Genomic DNA, 19,118 nt, shown 5'->3' on the forward strand with positions numbered 1-19,118 from the left:
GTGCGGTGGCCGTGCGGGGCTGGTGTGGAGCGCCTGCGCGGAGGAGTGGTTGCGTGGAGGAGCGGCCGCGCGAGGAGAACCTGCAATGTTGTGCGGTGGCCGTGCGGTGCTGGTGTGGTGCGGTGGCCGTGCGGTGCTGGTGTGGTGTGGTGTGGTGTGGTGGTTGGGAACGAAGAGCGAAGAGAATGCAAAGAGAATGAAGAAAGCACGAAGACGAAAAGGAGAAATGAAGGGGAAAACCCTGCTGAGAAAAATAAGGCGTACTACATCGGTTAAACAGGGGAACCGATGTAATATAACTGCTCTGTGCAGAAAACCTATTTTTTTTTAATTTTTTTTTAAAAAATGGGTATTACATCGGGTGTGTTGGGGAACCGATGTAATATAGTTCGCAGAAATTTCAAAAATGCCATCGCGCACTGTATTACATCGTTTTTCGTGTAACTGATGTAATATCTTGTTGTAATATACCATTTCTGCACTAGTGCTCTTTTTAAAGGGTTTTTAACCCTTTTCGCTTTGGTAGATGACAATGTAAAACTGTTCACCGACTTTAATTATATATAGAGAGAAAGAATTTAAGTCTCACATTAAAAATGAGAAAGTTGACTAATATATAAAGATGAAAACCCATAAATTTATCGTCTTAAGATTTTTTGTTAAGAGTGATATCAATTTTTTATGTGTGGATTAGACTCGTGTCTTATTGGTGTTGTATCTCCTCAGTGATCCTCTCTCGAAAGACCCAACAGTAGTATCAGAATCGAAGGTTCGTGTGGTAAGACCATAAACTCATCGTCTTAAGATTTTGGATTAGATTAGAGGTGGTGTAAATTCCTTATGTGTGGGTTGGGCTCTTTTGAAATACCCAACACTGGTATTAGAACTTAGTCATGTGGGTGTGGTGACCAGCTTATACAAGGTCTTGTATCAAAAGTCTTCCTGACAGTGGGTTAGCTAAGCATGTCCTAGAAATACCCAACAACGGTATCATAGTCTAGTTCGTGTGGTGACCGACTTAGAAGAGATCTTGTATCGAAAGTCTTCCTATGAGTCAGATAAGCGAGTCTCGTTAAAAAGAATGGTTGTACAAAAAATGGGTACTCGATAGTTAGCTAAAGGGGGAAATGTCAATGTGAAGAGACTCACACTTGAGGAATAGATTGTTGAGAATCTAAGTATGAGACTAAGTCCCATGTTAGGTAAAAATGAAAAAGTTGAACACGCACCATATAAAGATGAAGGTCTATAAATCTATCGCATTTAAGATTTTGAGTTAAGAATAATGTCAATCGCTTATATGTTGATTGGATTGATGACTCATTGATATTGTATAAACATAAATATATTAATATTAATTTGTGTAATAATAAATAACTGGTAAACGATATTAATTTAAGTGCAAGTTTCACAATAATAATTATTCAATGTCTTTAATTATTTATAACTGTGTTTTCATAAAATTACAATATTATTAATATTTTAGCATTAAACTTATCTTTTACAATAAAAGATTGATAACAATCCACCTGTATTAATAGCAAAGTTTTAATTTTGATATACGAACTTAATGAGCACAAACTACTAACTTATACTAACCAACAAAAGATTAAAAAAAAAAAGTTGTGACTTTGAAGATATTTAGGGTAGAAGTGTTATACAATTAGGACATACATTATTTATGTTAATTTATTTTCATTGAACATTTTAACACTACAAATTAATTAAAATTATTCTACGCGTTCCTTATAAGGTAATAATCACAAAGGTTAACATTCTTTTTTTACTTATAGTACATTCCATGGTTATATAAAACGTAGAAAATTGCTTCATTAGTATATTTCTACTGCTTTCAAATTAAAAAAAAAAATTTAATTATTTAATTACACGTATTTTAATTTTTTTTCTATTGCTGAACAAAAAATTTATTTCATAGCATTTTCTATGTAACAAAAAATATAGGTATATTTATTTCAAAAGTGGTCTAAGATCATTACAAGAAAATCTTACAATAATAATTAATTTTAGTGATAAAAAATAATTAGTCATTATTATAATAAATTTTGATATTAATTTATAAATTAAAAAGGTTATTGATAACTATAATAATTTTTATGATGTATTGGACTCTAAATTGATCACTAATATTAATTACTTAGGTTTTGAGAACCATAAGTATTGGTCTCTAAATTAGTCTTTAATTAAAAAATTGGTATCAATTGTTACCAAAATTAATCGTTAATTAAAAGTTTTATTGTAATGAATAATGAAAAAAAAAAAGATGTTGTTTACCTTAAATTGTGTAACAATTAGTGGAAAATGAAAGTTAGATGTTATAGTCTACATTACTAATATGAGACATTATATTACCAATATAATTAATGATAAAATATTAATATTCTTAAATAATAGCATTTTATAAGAATGATACATATATGTAATATTAATTTACAGTATTTATGCTCATTAATTAATTTTTATTGAATAAAAGGCTATCTAAATAAGCAAATTTAATGCTTAATCATTAATGTATGACATTATTTAATATTTTTAACCAAAATATTAATTAAAGTAACATGAGAGAATGCGTGACACACTATTTTTCACTAATAGTGAAAGAAAAAGTAAGGTAAATCAAACTTTTTTTCTCTCTCGGTACTTGCATAAACTAATATACATCATTACATAAATAGGGAGCGTTTTCTGAATAAATTTGTGATCAAATTCAATAATTCATAATTTTAAAAATCATAAATCCTTTTAAATGATATTAATAGTTGTTTTATGCTTTAAAAAAACAAAATATTCCGTAGAAATACTGCGAGATATGAAAATATTAAAATTTTATACCGTATCACTTTCTTTTATAAATAAATTGAATAATATTATATTTTAAAATAAAATTTTATGATACAAGAAAAAATCAATTACTTTATCTACAAAAAATTGTAAAATATTTGTTTATTTATTACAAAATATTTACAAAAAAATAAAATAAAAAATACTTCAAATATTATTCATTTCAATTTTTTATAGTTATTGAGATCACCCTCCCAAAACAAGTTAGAGTTTAGCTCTCATCTCCACTTTATAATTTATGTGACTTTGTTCTTTTAATTTAATTAGTCGGATAATATTCACTTTTGTTTAAATGTGTCAGTTTAGTACCCATTTTTAAAAATGTGTCAGTTTAGTACCCATTTTTAAAAATGTGTCAATCGAGTCTCAACTTTTGAAAAATTGTCTCAATTAGGTCTCTTTCAGAAAGAAATGATTAACGCCATTAACTTTATTTATGACTTCTACTATTAATTTTTAATATAAATATTAATACTTAATTTTATAAATCATTTTAATTTTTTCAAAAGTTATAACTCAATTGATACATTTTTAAAAACGGGTACCAAATTGACACATCCGAATGAAAGTGGATACCATATGATTTATTAAACCTATTTTTTTTTAGTTGATTCACTTATTTTCTTTCCCCATTTTCATTATATGTAAGGTCTTTTCTTAGTTATTTTTGTGGTATATGGTTTAGAGATTTTGTCCGAAATTTTATGTCTTTGTACTTTCATCTTTCACTCTGTTTGCAATTTTCATTTGTTTTCCTGATACCGTTTTCCCCACCATCAAAATTACCTAATTAAAAAATTATTTATCATCATTACAAAGAACTACATTCTTAATTTCTAAACTTATATACAAAATTAAAATTTATTTTTATCTTAAATTTTGATATATTTTGGTTCTTAAATTTTAAAAATAATAAATATAATTTTTTTAATTTAAAATTGTTAATTTTTTTACATTTTTAATAATATTTTAGGTATGAATTAAATATTTATTAGTTTTCAATTGAGTGTTTGAATTTTATGAGTATATAAACATATCAACTAGTATAAATATATTAATTTGTGTAATAAATAACTGGTAAACGAAGTTTCACATTAATTATTATTATTATTTAATGTCTCTAATTATTTATAACGGGTTTTTCATAAAAATTACAATATTACTAATATTTTGACATTAAACATCTTTTTTTTACAATAAAAGATTGATAACATTCCACAATTATTAATAGCAAAATTTTAATTTTTATATATGAATTTAATTAGCATAGACTTAATTATTCGGATCATACCCATTTTGGTTCGAAAATTTCAAAATGGTACCCACTTTGAACTTTGTCTCAATTTAGTACCCAATTTTGATTATTGCATCAATGTAGTACCCTCCGTTAAGTCTTCACAAACGACGTTAACTACCTTGCCACGTGTCAGCCTCTGGATTTTTTAATTTTTTTTAACACGTGTCACATCAAGGATTTGACACGTGGCAAAAAAAAAATTTAAATTCAAAAAAAATAAAAATTTAAAAAAAATTTAAAAAAATTAAAAAATCCAGAAGCTAACACGTGGCAAGGTAGTTAACGTTGTTTGTGAAGACTTAACGAAGGGTACTACATTGATGCAATAATCAAAATTGGATATTAAATTGAGACAAAGTTCAAAGTGGGTACCATTTTAAAATTTTCGAACAAAAATGGGTATGATCCGAGTAATTAAACCTAACTTATATTAACCGACGATAGACTAAAAAAAAGTTACGACTTTTAAGATAAGTAGTGTAAAAGTGTTATAGAATTACGCATATGTTATTTATCTTAATTTAATTTCATGTGAACATTCTAACACGGCAAATTAATTAAAATTATTTTACACGTTCCTTTTAAGGTAATAGTTACAAAGTTAACATTCCTTTTTACTTATAGTACATTCCATGGTTATATAAAACGTAGAAAATTGCTTTATTAGCATATTTATACTGTTTTCAAATTAAAAAGTATATATTTAATTATTCAATTACACGTATTTGAGTTTTTTTTAAATCCCTATATAGGTATATTTTATATCACCTAAACCAAAATTTGATTTTATATCATTTTGTAGGTAACCTAAAACATAGGTATATTTATTCCAAAAGCGTCCTAAAATAATGAAAAAATACAGATGATGTTTACCTTCACTTGTGTAACTATTTAGTGGAAAATTAAAAGTACTATAGATGTTATGAGTCTACGTTTCTAATATGAGGCATTATATACCAATATAATTAATGATAAAATATTAATATTCTAGAATAATAATTCTTTATTAGAATGATACATAAATGTAATATTAATTTAAAGTATTTATGTTCATTAATTATTTTTTATTGAATAAAAGGCTATCTAAAGAAGCAAATTTAATGCTGAATCATTGATGTATGATATATTTAATGAATTTTAACTAAAAATATTAATTAAAGTAACGTGAGAGAATGTCTGACATCGACACACTATTCTCCGTTAATAACGAAAGAAAAAGGATGGTATATAAAAGGTTTAAATACCTTTTTTGTCATCATTTTCGTAGTGTTTGTTGCGGATGGTCCTCATTTTGATAGAATGTTTAAAATGGTCCTCACCAAATATTTAAAATGGTCCTCATTTTCACAATTCGTGTTTTATTTGGTCATTTTCTGTAACACCGTTTAAATCATTAACGGAACATTGTACAGGTAGCACAGTTTATATGTACAGTACACATAACAAGATGAGAAAGAGGTGTGTAATTGTTATTGTACACACTTAAGCTTTTAGAGTTTAGGATTTTTCTTTTCTTGTTTAAATTTGTTACCTACAAAAAAAAAAACAATCCTTTGATAAAATACCATTTTTATATTACATTGATATAATATATGTTACCCTTACATTATTATCCTACCTTATCCTCGTTAAAACTATAACTATTATACACAAGTCTATTGTAATCGCTACCTAATAAAATTCCGATATAAACTTCATTTTCACAAAACTAGTTTTCCGTTTTACATGGTTTAGTTGTATTTTAAAGTCTACTTTTATACTATCACAGCAATCACAGAGAGAGAGAGGATATAAGCAACTACTGGAAAAAGACTAAAATTTAAGTGCTAAAATAGAGTATTGTTGCACCTATGAACGCTTAGCCTCCTACTAGAGGCAGCTTCAAAATTTCTACATTCTAAAACTTCATCATAATCAACACATTGAGATCACCCTCTCTTTTTCTTGTAGAGTAGATGATATCAGTGGGACATAATTTTATCAAATAACACTCATACACATACAACAAAAACAAGAGAGGAAGAGAGTGTTTCTACTCAATATATTTCAAACTAAAATTGATACTTAACTCTTGGTACAAGATTAGCCTTTTATAGGCTTTACAAAACATTATAATATTAATTTTTTAGATAACCCACTCAAGAAGGAATTGTCAGTAAAGATCCTTTCAACTTGTAATTCTAATTGAATGGTGCTTACAATTTTGTGCGGTGCCTACAATTAGCTTTACCAGTGTAGCTGCCATTATGTTTTTCAATAAAGTTACATAGCTTTCTCATAAGGTAAGTTTTGGTCCAATCAATCATTTTCTATCCGGTCAAAGTTTTCAACTTCTGCAGGTTGATTTAATTACTGACAGTAGATGTGCATGAATGTCAGAACCCTTCCGTAGGGATTGTACACTTATCATATAGGATTCAATTCATCACCTTTCGTCCCTAACATTCGTGCCACCTGTACAATGCTCCGTTTTGGGTGGCCAGCCTCTCTTAATCGTAGGAGTTGTTGAACCCACTATCATTATGTACACCTATTTGTACAACTTTGCCAAAGATAAGAATTCCTTGGGACGAGAACTCTTTTTAGCTCGGGCAAGATGGTAAGAAAAACATTTTCTATATGACCCAAGTTTGTTGTGAAATCAATGTCTAATTGATATAATTAATGTCCCAGGGTTTGTGTATGGACTGCTCTCTTGCTGTTTCTTCTAGCAATATTCAATGTTGGAAATAGGGAAATTTGTAATTCTGGGTCACTCTGACCGCGTATTTGTAAAAAGGGGTCGGTTGAAAATTTAATTGTAAAAGTGGGTCATGTCGTCAGTGGAGAGGACGACATTAAAGGTGAAGTTGTCCTCCCATAGGTCGGTTCCCCCCCTCCCCCCCCCCTTTTTTTTTAAATGAAGTCGTCCGGCCTCCGACAGGTTTTTGCATATACAATGATGAAGTCGTCTGGCAGGAGGCCGGTTTCAGTTTTTGATTTCAGTTATTTTTCAGCTTGGCACGTTGCCGCACCTAAGATACCCTTCATCAGAAATCTTCATCAGCTTGGCACGTTGCCGCACCGTTCCTTCCAAGCCCTCTCTCACAAGCATGGCCCTCTCATGTTGCTGCAGCTGGAGCAGGTCCCCACGTTCATCGTTTCATCTGCTGACGTCGTCGGAGAAATATTCAAAACCCACGACCTCGTTTTCATGAACCGCCCAAAAACCACCGCCACGAGTATCTTTCTCTACGGTTACAAGGACGTGGCTTTCACCCCCTACGACGACGAGTGGAGACATTGAAAATTGAAAATTTATAACACATAAAATAAAACTACAACGAAAAAAAAATCAAAAACTGAAACCGGCCTCCTGCCGGACGACTTCATCACTGTATGCCAGAGGCCAGACGACTTAATTTAAAAAAAAGAAAAAGGGAAAACCGGTCTCTGGGAGGACGACTTCACCTTTAATGTCGTCCTCCACCCTGATGACACAACCCACTTTTACAATAAAACTTTCAACCGACCCCTTTTTACAAATACGCGGAAAAAGTGACCCAGAATTACAAAATTTTCCGTTGGAAATATCATGAATAGATTTACAAGCATCGCAGGTGAGCTTTTTGGCATGTTTATCACAATCTTGTTCATTCAACAGGCTATAAAGGTCAGTTTGCAGTATATTAGTCTAGGTATCAAATATCAAATTAGACATGGGAAAAGTACTTCGACACAATATTTTGCAAGTTCAGGGAATTGTAAGTGAGTTTAATGTTCCTAAAGAGGGAGACCCAACATCAGAAAAGTACCATTTTGATTGGCTGTATGCAAATGGATTGATGGGCATTATATTCACCTTTGGCCTTCTGTATACGTCTTTAAAGTGTTGAGTGAATTTCAAGTGTTTTGAAATATGGTTAAGGAGTGGGGAATCTGACATAGTTTGTTTATTGAACAGGGTGGTTTAGGAGTTTCGTTGCAGACTATGGGGTGCCTTTCATGGTGGTGGTGTGGACAGCATTATCATTCATAGTACCAAGTAAAGTGCCTTCTGGAATTCCCAGAAGGCTCACCTCTCCTCCTGTTTGGGAGTCTACATCTTTACATCACTGGATAGTAATCAAAGTAATCCATAATGTCAGTAATTAAATCAACCTGGAGAAGTTGAAAACTTTGACCGGATAGAAAATGATTGATTGGACCAAAACTTACCTTATGAAAAAGCTACGTAACTTTATTGAAAAACATAATGGCAGCTACACTAATAAAGCTAATTGTAGGCACCGCACAAAATTGCACAAAATTATAAGCACCATTCAATTAGAGTCACAAGTTGAAAGGATCTTTACTGACAATTCCTTCTTGAGTGGGTTATCTAAAAAATTAATATTATAATATTTTGTAAAGCCTGTAAAAGGCTAATCTTGTACCAAGAGTTAAGTATCAATTTTAGTTTGAAATATATTGAGTAGAAACACTCTCTTTCTCTCTTGTTTCTACTGTGTGTGTATAAGTGTTGTTTGATAAAATTATGTCCCACTGATATCATCTACTCCACAAGAAAAAGAGAGGGTGATCTCAATGTGTTGATTAAGATGAAGTTCTAGAATGTAGAAATTTTGAAGCTGCCTCTAGTAGGAGGCTAAGCGTTCATAGGTGCAACAACATTCTATTTTAGTACTTAAATTTTAGTTTTTTTCCAGTAGTTGCTTATATCCTCTCCCTCTGTGTGATTGTTGTGATAGTATAAAAGTAGACTTTAAAATACAACTAAACGATGTAAAACGTAAAACTAGTTTTGTGAAAATGAAGTTTATATCGGAATTTTATTAGGTAGTGATTATAATAGACTTATGTATAATAGTTATATTTTTAACGAGGATAACGTAGGATAAAGGATAATAATGTAAGGGTAACATATATTATATCAATGTAATATAAAAATGGTATTTTATCAAAGGATTATTTTTTTGTAGGTAACAAATTTAAACAAGAAAAAAAATCCTAAACTCTAAAAGTGTGTACAATCAACAATTACACACCTCTTTCTCATCTTGTTTAAAATAAAATCACATTAAAAAATATTCACATCACCACATATTTCCATCATAATCATATTGCATAATCACGTTCCCTTACATTTTGCATACAATCATTAATAATTTCAAACAGTGTTGAATTGTAAACGAATGCAAATTTAATGACAAGATCACTAATCATCCCTCAATTAGTAAAAGCTAGATTTGTCCCCAAAAAATTATACTAGAATGATTTATAATTTATCCAATTTCATCTTTTAATTATTTAAAAATTATTATTTATAGTGTAAATGTACCTCAACACAAAAATGACTCCAAACCTCAGTGGTTAAATCCTTGGATTTGGACTCAAAACTGCAACATGGTTATAGTTTGAGAGGGTCTGAAAATTTACGGTGCAGGATTTATTTTATTTTTCATTACTCGTTTAATAATGTTATGTTTAACTATTAGTTTTAATCAAACTCGCTAACTAATATATATATATATATATATATATATATATATATATATATATATATATATAAAACATGTGCATATATTGTTTCACTTAATTTGGAACTTAGTCGAAACTATTTTAAAAAATAATAATACTTTGGCTTAAATATCTTTTTGGTCCTTATTTTCGTAGTGTTTGTTGCGGATGGTCCTGATTTTGACAGAATGTTTGAAATGGTCCTCATTTTTATCGAATGTTTAAATTGGTTCTCATTTTCGCAATTCGTGTTTTATTTAATTTTTTTTTCTGTAACGACGTTTAAATCATTAACGAAGCATTACGATTAACGAAACATTGTACAGGTGGCACGGTTTGTATACAAATCGTGCCACCTGTACAATGCTTCGTTAATGATTTAAACGGTATTACAGAAAATGACCAAATAAAATACGAATTGCGAAAATGAGAACCAATTTAAACATTCTGTAAAAAATTAGGACATTTCAAACATTCTGTCAAGATGAGAACCATCCGCAACAAACACTACGAAAATGAGGACAAAAAGGTATTTAAACCTAAATAAAACTTTTTCTTTCCCTCGTTACTTGCATAAACTAATATAAATCATTACACAAATAGGAGCGTTTTCTGAACTAATTTGTCTTCATATTCAATAAATCATAATTTTGAAAATTCATAAATCCTTTTAAATGATATTAATAGTTGTTGTATGACTTTTAAAAAAAGAAAAACAAAAATATTCCTTAGAAATACTGCAACATATATAAGTGTTTAAGATAATTTAAGAAAATAATTTATTCATTCAATAAATTTAAACATTTTTAATTTAAAATGAGTTTGTTGGACAATAAAATTAAAAGAAATTAAAATTTAAAAATTAAAACGCATTTAAATAATTAAAACTATAGAATTTAAAATTTGTTTAAAAATATAAAATTGTATACCCTATCACTTTCTTTTATAAATAAAATAAATAACATCAAATATTTAAATTTAACTAATATTTATTATAAATTTTAATATTATATTCTAAAATATAATTTTATGATAAAAGAAATGAGATAAAAATACTTCAAATTTTATTCATTTCAACTTTTTATAATTATTAGGATCATCCTTCGGAAACAATTTTAGAGTTGAGGTTCTTATTTAAATTAAGAAGTGAAATTTAAGTCTAATTTAACTTTACAAAATTGATTTGTAAGTTGAGATTTGTATTTTTTATATACTAATACACTATTAATTGACTTTATTAGCTGATGTGGAACTTATGTGAGATTATACATAAATGGATGGTCTAATAGCAGTCTGATAATGGATGAAATAATAGAACCAACAAATAATAACAAATCTTGTTAGGATAAACTTAAACTCATGATTCTAATATAATGTTAAGAAGTGGATTTTTCGTCTAACTCAACCTTACAAAATTGACTTATAAAATTATATTTGTTCATTTTTATATATTGTGAATTGATCATATATATATATATATATTTATGGTTTTGTTCCTTTTAATCTTTCATTTTGATTTTGGTTTCCATTTCTTTCCCCGGAAACCATTTCACCACCATCTAAATTACCTGATTAAAAACTATAACTATTTATCATGATTACAACAAATGGCCACCACAATAAATAATAATTGCAATAGAAAATGGAAATCAAAATTCTCATCATTTATTCTTCTGACAATGTGCTAACAATGATGACTAGCACTTTGCAAACCACGTTTTACAATGGAAAATACTGTCACAGTGACAACTACTGATGAAGATCAATAGACATTAACTTCTAATAGAACAAAAAAAGTACAGATTAATACCAAGTTGTCCTTTTTTTCTTTGTAGGATTTGTTTGAAAGTTGTTAATGAGATCAGAATTTGTGCAGATTGGACATTTAGGGTTAGCTTTGGATACCATCACATAACCTAAACAAATTGCACATCCCATTGCAATTAATGGTGGAAGTTCATCTTTTGGAGTATCATCAAGATTCTTATCATTTCCCATTTTTGAAGCTAAACATGCTCTCTGATACGATAATGACAATGGAGTTCCTGAAGTAGCAGATTCGATTCCATTTAGTAAATTATCAGAACTTGTTGACCCTGCCACTGATAGTTTCAGTTCTAAATCAATTTCTTCCATCTCACTCAAACTTCTCTTCTTTCTTTCCTTTGCTTCAACCTTTCAATCAACCAAATACCAAAAACTTGTTATGATCAAATACCAAAACAATGAAGATCACACAACATTTTCAAGATTTTAAATACAATATTCAATATCATTTCTGAAACGAAGTTAATCATAAAACATCAAGAACAAATAAATTTAACTATAAATGAAGAACTCATAGTAATTAAATAATTTCTATTTGGGTTGGCTGCAAATTGCTAGCAGGTGAGAAATAAAATTATTTTGGTAAAATGCTGAGACATAAAAGCAAGCATTTTGAATGAGTATACCTTAGCATCCATTGCTGTATACTGAAGTGAATGATATGGTTAAAATTTTGTGAGCATGTATATATATACACACAAATATGTGTAATTAATAATATGTAATTACACAATAATTCTTAATTAAATAAAGTGTAAAAATTATTAACGTTGTGAATATATTTCAATTAAATTAAAAAAAAAATATTTGTTCGTGTTAAAATAATTAAAATGACGATTCATCTTACTTTTGATAATCCTATTGAAAAACGTAATGTATATATTTAATTTAAAAACATGTTTTCAAGAAAAGCATGAACTAATACAAAATTAACAAGATGACGTTAAAGATGAAAATTCGTGTGACGTGAAGATTTCAAATGAAAACCAAATTCAAATTTTGAACAAAAGAAAACGCTTTAATTAGTACATTTTCTTATGCAGACAGATGAAAAAAAATGAAGTTATATTAATTTGACCATGAAATTATTAATGGCATAATTAATTTCACTTAAACTATTTCTACCATCACTTCTGTTTTATGTGGATATGTTTAATTGGCATTCTTCAAAATTAAAAGGAAATTTAAGAACAACTGTCATAAATATCAACTGTCATAAAATGTTAAAACTTTTTTTTTATGAATATTTAATATATCTTAATTAAAATTAATAACAAAATATTATCCCATATTTATTGCAAATTAAATATTTTCATAGAAGAAACACTCTAGGTAACCGACGCCTTTAATTGTTGTGTATTAAATTCAATAATTTCATCGAGTGATTTCGTATTTGATATCTTTATCATCAAACTTTTAATGTATTTTAAAGTAAATGAAAAGCTATGTCTGAGTGTCTTATATGAATGTGGTGAGAAATTATGGATTCATTATTTGAAACAAAAGCATGATTTATTAACTTAATATATAATAAATAAATGGAACAATATTTTATTGACAAATTTTGTAACGTCATGTGTCAGACACGCATTCTTTATAATATTTTATTGGTACTTATCAATTATAAATATCTAATATATAAATTAATAATATATTTTTGAGATATGTAAATTTTTATATTGAAAATGTTTAATATGTTATATTTTAATTTGTATTCACACACTAATAATCATATATTTATCATCATGTTTTTAAAAATTTATATACATTTTTTAATGTCCATATATCACATATTATGTCTTATTATTTTCAAAATAAGCATATCAACGTATTAGATATGTGTCGTATCTGTTACATGTATAGTATATATACATCATAATTTAATTTTAATATAAGGAATAAAAATTTATTTTATTATTAATTCATAATATAAAAAATAAATTATTATTTCATTGATTTGCATTTTTTTTATTTCAATGGCTAAACTGACCATATATTTAAAATATAATTTAATATTTTCTAGATTATGAGATAACATGTGGATAATTATTTGAATTGTTGATTAAGTACTAAAACTTCTGTTGGAAAAGTTTCTCTTAATTTCACTTGTGATTTAAATCACATGAACTAATATATCAGTTATAAGAAGCTAAGTGATGTATTCTCATACATCGAGACATGATGTGCCACTTAAATTGTGATAAGCTTGTTTTGATTTCAAGATTCATGGGTTAATTTGTAAATTCATATTTTGAAATGGATCAAATGCCAATCTTTGTTAGAATATACTTTATATGACATTTTTGTAAAATATGCCACTTATTGAATATATTGAATATTTTTTATGAATAAGATCCATATGCAGTCTTTATGATTTGTATAATATTTATGCTTTCACGAAATTGAATTATTTGTGGTTATCTAATTATAATGTTTCGTTTAACATATTTTGTTAGTCGATCATTATTTCAATAATTTATTGTTGCGTATGTCACTGTAGTGTCACTTGTAATATTTGTTATCGGCACACAAGTATATATAGACACAACATGTACGAGAGGAAAGATTGGACAAGACCAAATTTTATTTTGAATTATCTTTTACAAATATTTATATTTATATATAACTTGTACAAACCTATATTATGTTAGAAATATTTTAATTTAATTTAAAAAATAATTAATTAAAATAAAAAAATTTACTGTTACTCATGTTTTTATAAACTTTTAATTAAAATAAATAATTAATATATTCTTATTACACTTTACTCTTTTGTCTTCTTTTGCTACCTATAAATACCACTTAAGTGCAAGGGAAAAAAGACAACAACAAAGAATAACAAACAGTAGAGTTTCCTGCAAAGTGTTCTTCTTTTCTTCTCTATATTATCTTTAAAACATTGATGTTCATAAGGTTCGGAGAACCTTCGCTGCACTTGATCGATGTGACGCGTTGTTGTATCTTGGGAGAGAAATGTATATGATTTGAAACACATACGATTGTGTATTTGTTTAGTCTTGTACAGTAGGGACGTTTTCTCTCTAAAAATAGCATTATGCATGTCTCAAACCAGACTATTTATACTCCTTACCTCATTTATTTTTATCTATTATTTATTATTATGATAATTTTATTATTAATAGTATTATATCTCTTATTAATATTATTTGAATAAGATACATGTCATTATTATTATTGCTTTAATAATTATTATGTTATTTCATATTATATTAGTATTAGTAATCATTTTCTAACATATTATATTTTGGATTAATATAAATTTTGTAACAACCTTTAATGGATTTAGAGTATAGTTAAGAGAGTAATTTTAAAGATGATACATGATACCAGAGTAATAGTTAAAAGAAATTCTACTAAATTTTATATATATATATATATATATATATATATATATATATATATATATATATATATATATATATAATCATAATCAAGTTAGTAATGACGGATCTTGACGAATATTGTTGAGGGAGCCAAAATAATACATCCAAAATTTATATATTTAATTATTGTCACTAATAAAATAAAAATGAATACAAAAGTTAGTATAACAATAACTACAAAAAAAATCATACATATCTAAAAGATTGTCAAAAGAAAATCCAATGATGATCAAACCACACTTAAAATTTAGTTATAAAAAAACACAAAGTACAATATTTTTTCTTCTATGTTTATAAAATAAAAAAATTAATATACAAGAGGCTCATTAAATAAATGATTAAACTAATATTTTACTATCAAGTGAGACAAGAGAGAATTACCTTCTTATTTATTTCTTTTATTCAATAGTGGAAGAGAACAACCGAGAGACGAGAGCGAAAATAATAGATCTTTTACTCTTCACAAATAAAAAAAAATAGGTGAGAATGAGAGATGAGAACAATTTGTGAGAAACTAAAGACATGTAATGAAACCACAATTAAAATTCGGTTATAAAAGAACACAGTATCATAATCTTTCTTCTATGTTCATAAAATAAAAATTAATATAAAACAAACTCATTAAATAAATTATTAAACTAATATTTCACTATCAATTGAGACAAAAGAATTACCTTATTTATTTTCTCCTTCGAGAATGGAAGATAACAGAGGAGAAATAAAAGTAAAAATAATAAATCTTTTTCTCTTCAAAAACAAAAGAAAACATGTGAGAATGAGATATGAGAACAATTTATGAAAAATTCAAGACATATAATGGAACCACAATTAAAATTCGGTTATAAAAAAGCACATAGTACACTATTTTTTTTCTATGTTCCTAAAATAAAAAAATTAATATAAAATTAGCTCATTAAATAAATTATTAAACTAATATTTCACTATCAATTAAGATCAAAGAATTACCTTATTCTTTTATCTCACGAAAATGGGAGAGGACAAAGGAGAAATAAGAGCAAAAATTATATATTTTTTTCTTTTCAAAAATAAAAGAAAACGGGTGAGAATGAGATATAATAACAATTTGTTAGAAACTCAAACCTTAATTAATAAAAATAATAAAATATATTGATAAATCTTTTTCTTCTTTATTTTTTATTATGTTTAATTTTATATTTTATTATTTATTAAAATTAATTATTATATTTATAATAAAATAAAATATTTAATTTAATCATCATCAATTTATAATATATTTTTAATATTTATAATATACAAAATTTAAAATATCTATAATATAAAAAAGTTCAAAATTTGGGGGGTTCATGGTCCGCCCTCATACCACTGCAAATTAGTATTGAGATTTATTTAAACCTATATTTTTATCAAAACTTTGATGATAACTTAATGTTGTAAAATACATAAAAATTAAGTTTCACTTTAGTTGTGTGTTTATTTGTGAATATTGATTTGAGAGATAGGGAGATGATAAATTTGAATGAATTAGAATGTGAGTTTGGGTTGTTCTCTTTAAAAATTTTGTAGGTGAAAGTAAATGAATTTATAAGTAACGCTTGTTTGTGAGGGTGGATGAATGATTTGATTGATGTGATAGATTAAAAATTAATTTTAATTGAAATAAAAACAAGATTATCAAATAAATAACTTAGATTTATTTTATAAAAACATTTAAATAAATAAACTGAAAAAAATACAATATATTTACAAATAGAAAATACTTTTTATAAATATTTTAGAAATTTTAAGATATTAGTTATTATTGTTAGCGTAATTTTAAAAGTGAAAATAAATCCAAACTACATACACCTTTTACCATGAATAACCATGAAATCATTTCATATGAGGAGTGATAGAAAAATAACATCTTCCTGCAATTCCTTCATTTCATTTGTTCTCAAATCCTAAAAAACGGACACGAATAAATATAGTTTAAATGAATAATTTATTCGGTATTTAACAATTATATTTTAATTTGAATGATTATTAAATTAAAGAAGTCATTAAATATGTTAATCTCATTTAAGACGCTATATTAGTGAAATGTTAATTAACTATATAACTCAATTTAATTGTGCCTTTAATACCAAATATATATTTTTTTGTAAAAAAAATATGTTAGTCATCCTCAATAATTAGTGAAATAGCTAACAAATTTATTTCACCCCACTTTGTAATAAAACTAAGATGAATTATATACTGGTTTTTATACCAAGTGTTTAATTAAAATTTATTATTAGACAAAAAAGACTATATTTAATAGTTATGATACAATTTTACATCAATTTAATTGTCATAAATTCATCGTTAGATATATTTGAAATACAAGACAACTAATGTTTGAGGTTATATATTGTGCTTAAAGATCTAAAGACACAGTCCTATTTAAGAAGCTTCATTTAATGTGCTTCGTTTTATATTTTATACTTTGATTTATCAATTAAAGATGCACTTCAAATTAGAGGTGACAAGATAGATTATAATCACCTAAACAAGAGGGGTCTGTTGAAATTTTTAACCCGTTGTTTAATTCGTTAAAATAGCGGATCAAAGACGAACTAACAAGTTTGATGGTCTTTTTTAAGAAAAAAATTAAAATTTAAAATTAAAAAATTTAAAAGATTAATTTTTTTATATTATATTTTTATAAAATAATAAGTATACAATAATATTGTAATTTAAATTATTAATACTTATTAAGTTTTAATTATTAGTTATAATTATAATATAATAATTTAATTAATAGTGTTAAAACATGTCAGTCCGATTCGTTTTGGTCTGCACCACCTTTAGTTCATAAAAAATGGGTTGGGTCAGGATGACTTGCCACAACAATACGGGTTGAATACTCCAACCCGTCCAATCTCATGACAGGGCGACGGGCTGGCCGGCCACTTTTTTTATATATATATATTTTTTAATTTTTTAATTTTTTTTGTTTATAATATATATATATATATATATATATATATATATTTGTTTATATAATATAAAAAAGTTATTTATTATAATCATTTTTAATTTTTAAATATAAAAAAATAGGTTGGCTAGTCTGCCATTTTGGCGGGTTAGGCGGGCCGAACTACAACGGGTTGGCAAGTTGAAAACTCCAACCCAACCCACCCTTTCTGGTTGGCTGACAGGCCGACTTGACGAGCTTGATTTGACATGTCTAAATTTAATATGCAAATATAATAATTAATTTTACTTATTCAATTAAAAATATTAATTAATCAATAGCAAAATTATAAAATATTTATATGTTTTTAATATGAAAAATAAAAAAATTGTGGTTGGCTAGTCCAGTAGTCCATCATATAATAGGACATGTTACAATTTCTGGTCCGTTTTCTGATGTCAGGTCAACCGGATCTGACCCATTTTTGATAGACTAAGAGTAGATCAAATCAAATTAGACCAAGTTGACCCATTTTATCATTCCTACTTCAAACAAAGGTCATATGAATGCATGATAAAAATGCTAAATGAATTGAATTATGATAAACCAATCGAAGAATTTGGCCAATGTCTCTTTAAATAAAAACACATTATACATATATATCATCTGTGAGTGAAACATGTATATGTAATATTAGCTTGTATAAGTATTTATTATCAACAAAACTCTTTTAGAAAATATTACGCAAATATTTGATCATTTAAATACCATCACTACTAAACTAACTTTTATTTTCTGCCAATTTTATTTTGATTTATTTTGTAAAAAATACTTATAAATTTTGTTATGAAAAAACTTCGCAGGAAATTTTTACCAATTTTTTTTTCAAAATATTTTGTATAAAACATTTTTCACAACAAATTTGATAGAAAATATTTACAAATTTTATAATTTTGTAGGAAATAATTATTTACGAATGAATTGCATGCCAATTAAGATTCTTAGAAAAAATAACAGAAAAATATCTTTTCTTGCAAATTTTTTTAACAAATTTGCGAGAAAAATCTCATATAATATGAGAATTTTTAGTAGTGCATTCTTGAATCTTACCATATTTTATAACAAAAAAATTTTGTTCATTTTTATACATTATCTTTTATTTTATTCCATATAGTTAATTACTTTTTTTAATTGGTAAAGACTTGTTTCTTAAGTAATTACATTACTTACTGGAGCCGAAAACAAGCTAAAAGTCACAAATTCAACACGAATCATTATAAATGGTATAGATTATCTCCACGAGCTATTTTATTTT

At 26.7% G+C, this 19,118-nt stretch overlaps 1 protein-coding gene across 1 annotated transcript; it reads right to left on the reverse strand.

Moving 5' to 3' along the window:
- Positions 1-11,458: 11,458 nt before the first annotated feature.
- On the reverse strand, positions 11,459-12,120 carry LOC146884906 (protein GL2-INTERACTING REPRESSOR 1-like). Its single transcript, XM_085676070.1, has 2 exons — positions 12,109-12,120; positions 11,459-11,830 (listed from the first exon to the last, which is right to left on the reverse strand). The coding sequence occupies exons 1-2, from the start codon at positions 12,118-12,120 to the stop codon at positions 11,459-11,461; spliced, it is 384 nt and encodes a 127-aa protein (XP_085532196.1).
- Between the last annotated feature and the right edge of the window lie 6,998 nt (positions 12,121-19,118).

This window comes from Vigna unguiculata, chromosome 7, assembly GCF_037176805.1.
Source record: "Vigna unguiculata cultivar grain cowpea cultivar isolate G323 ecotype 2 chromosome 7, ASM3717680v1, whole genome shotgun sequence".
Classification (NCBI taxonomy): domain Eukaryota; kingdom Viridiplantae; phylum Streptophyta; class Magnoliopsida; order Fabales; family Fabaceae; genus Vigna; species Vigna unguiculata.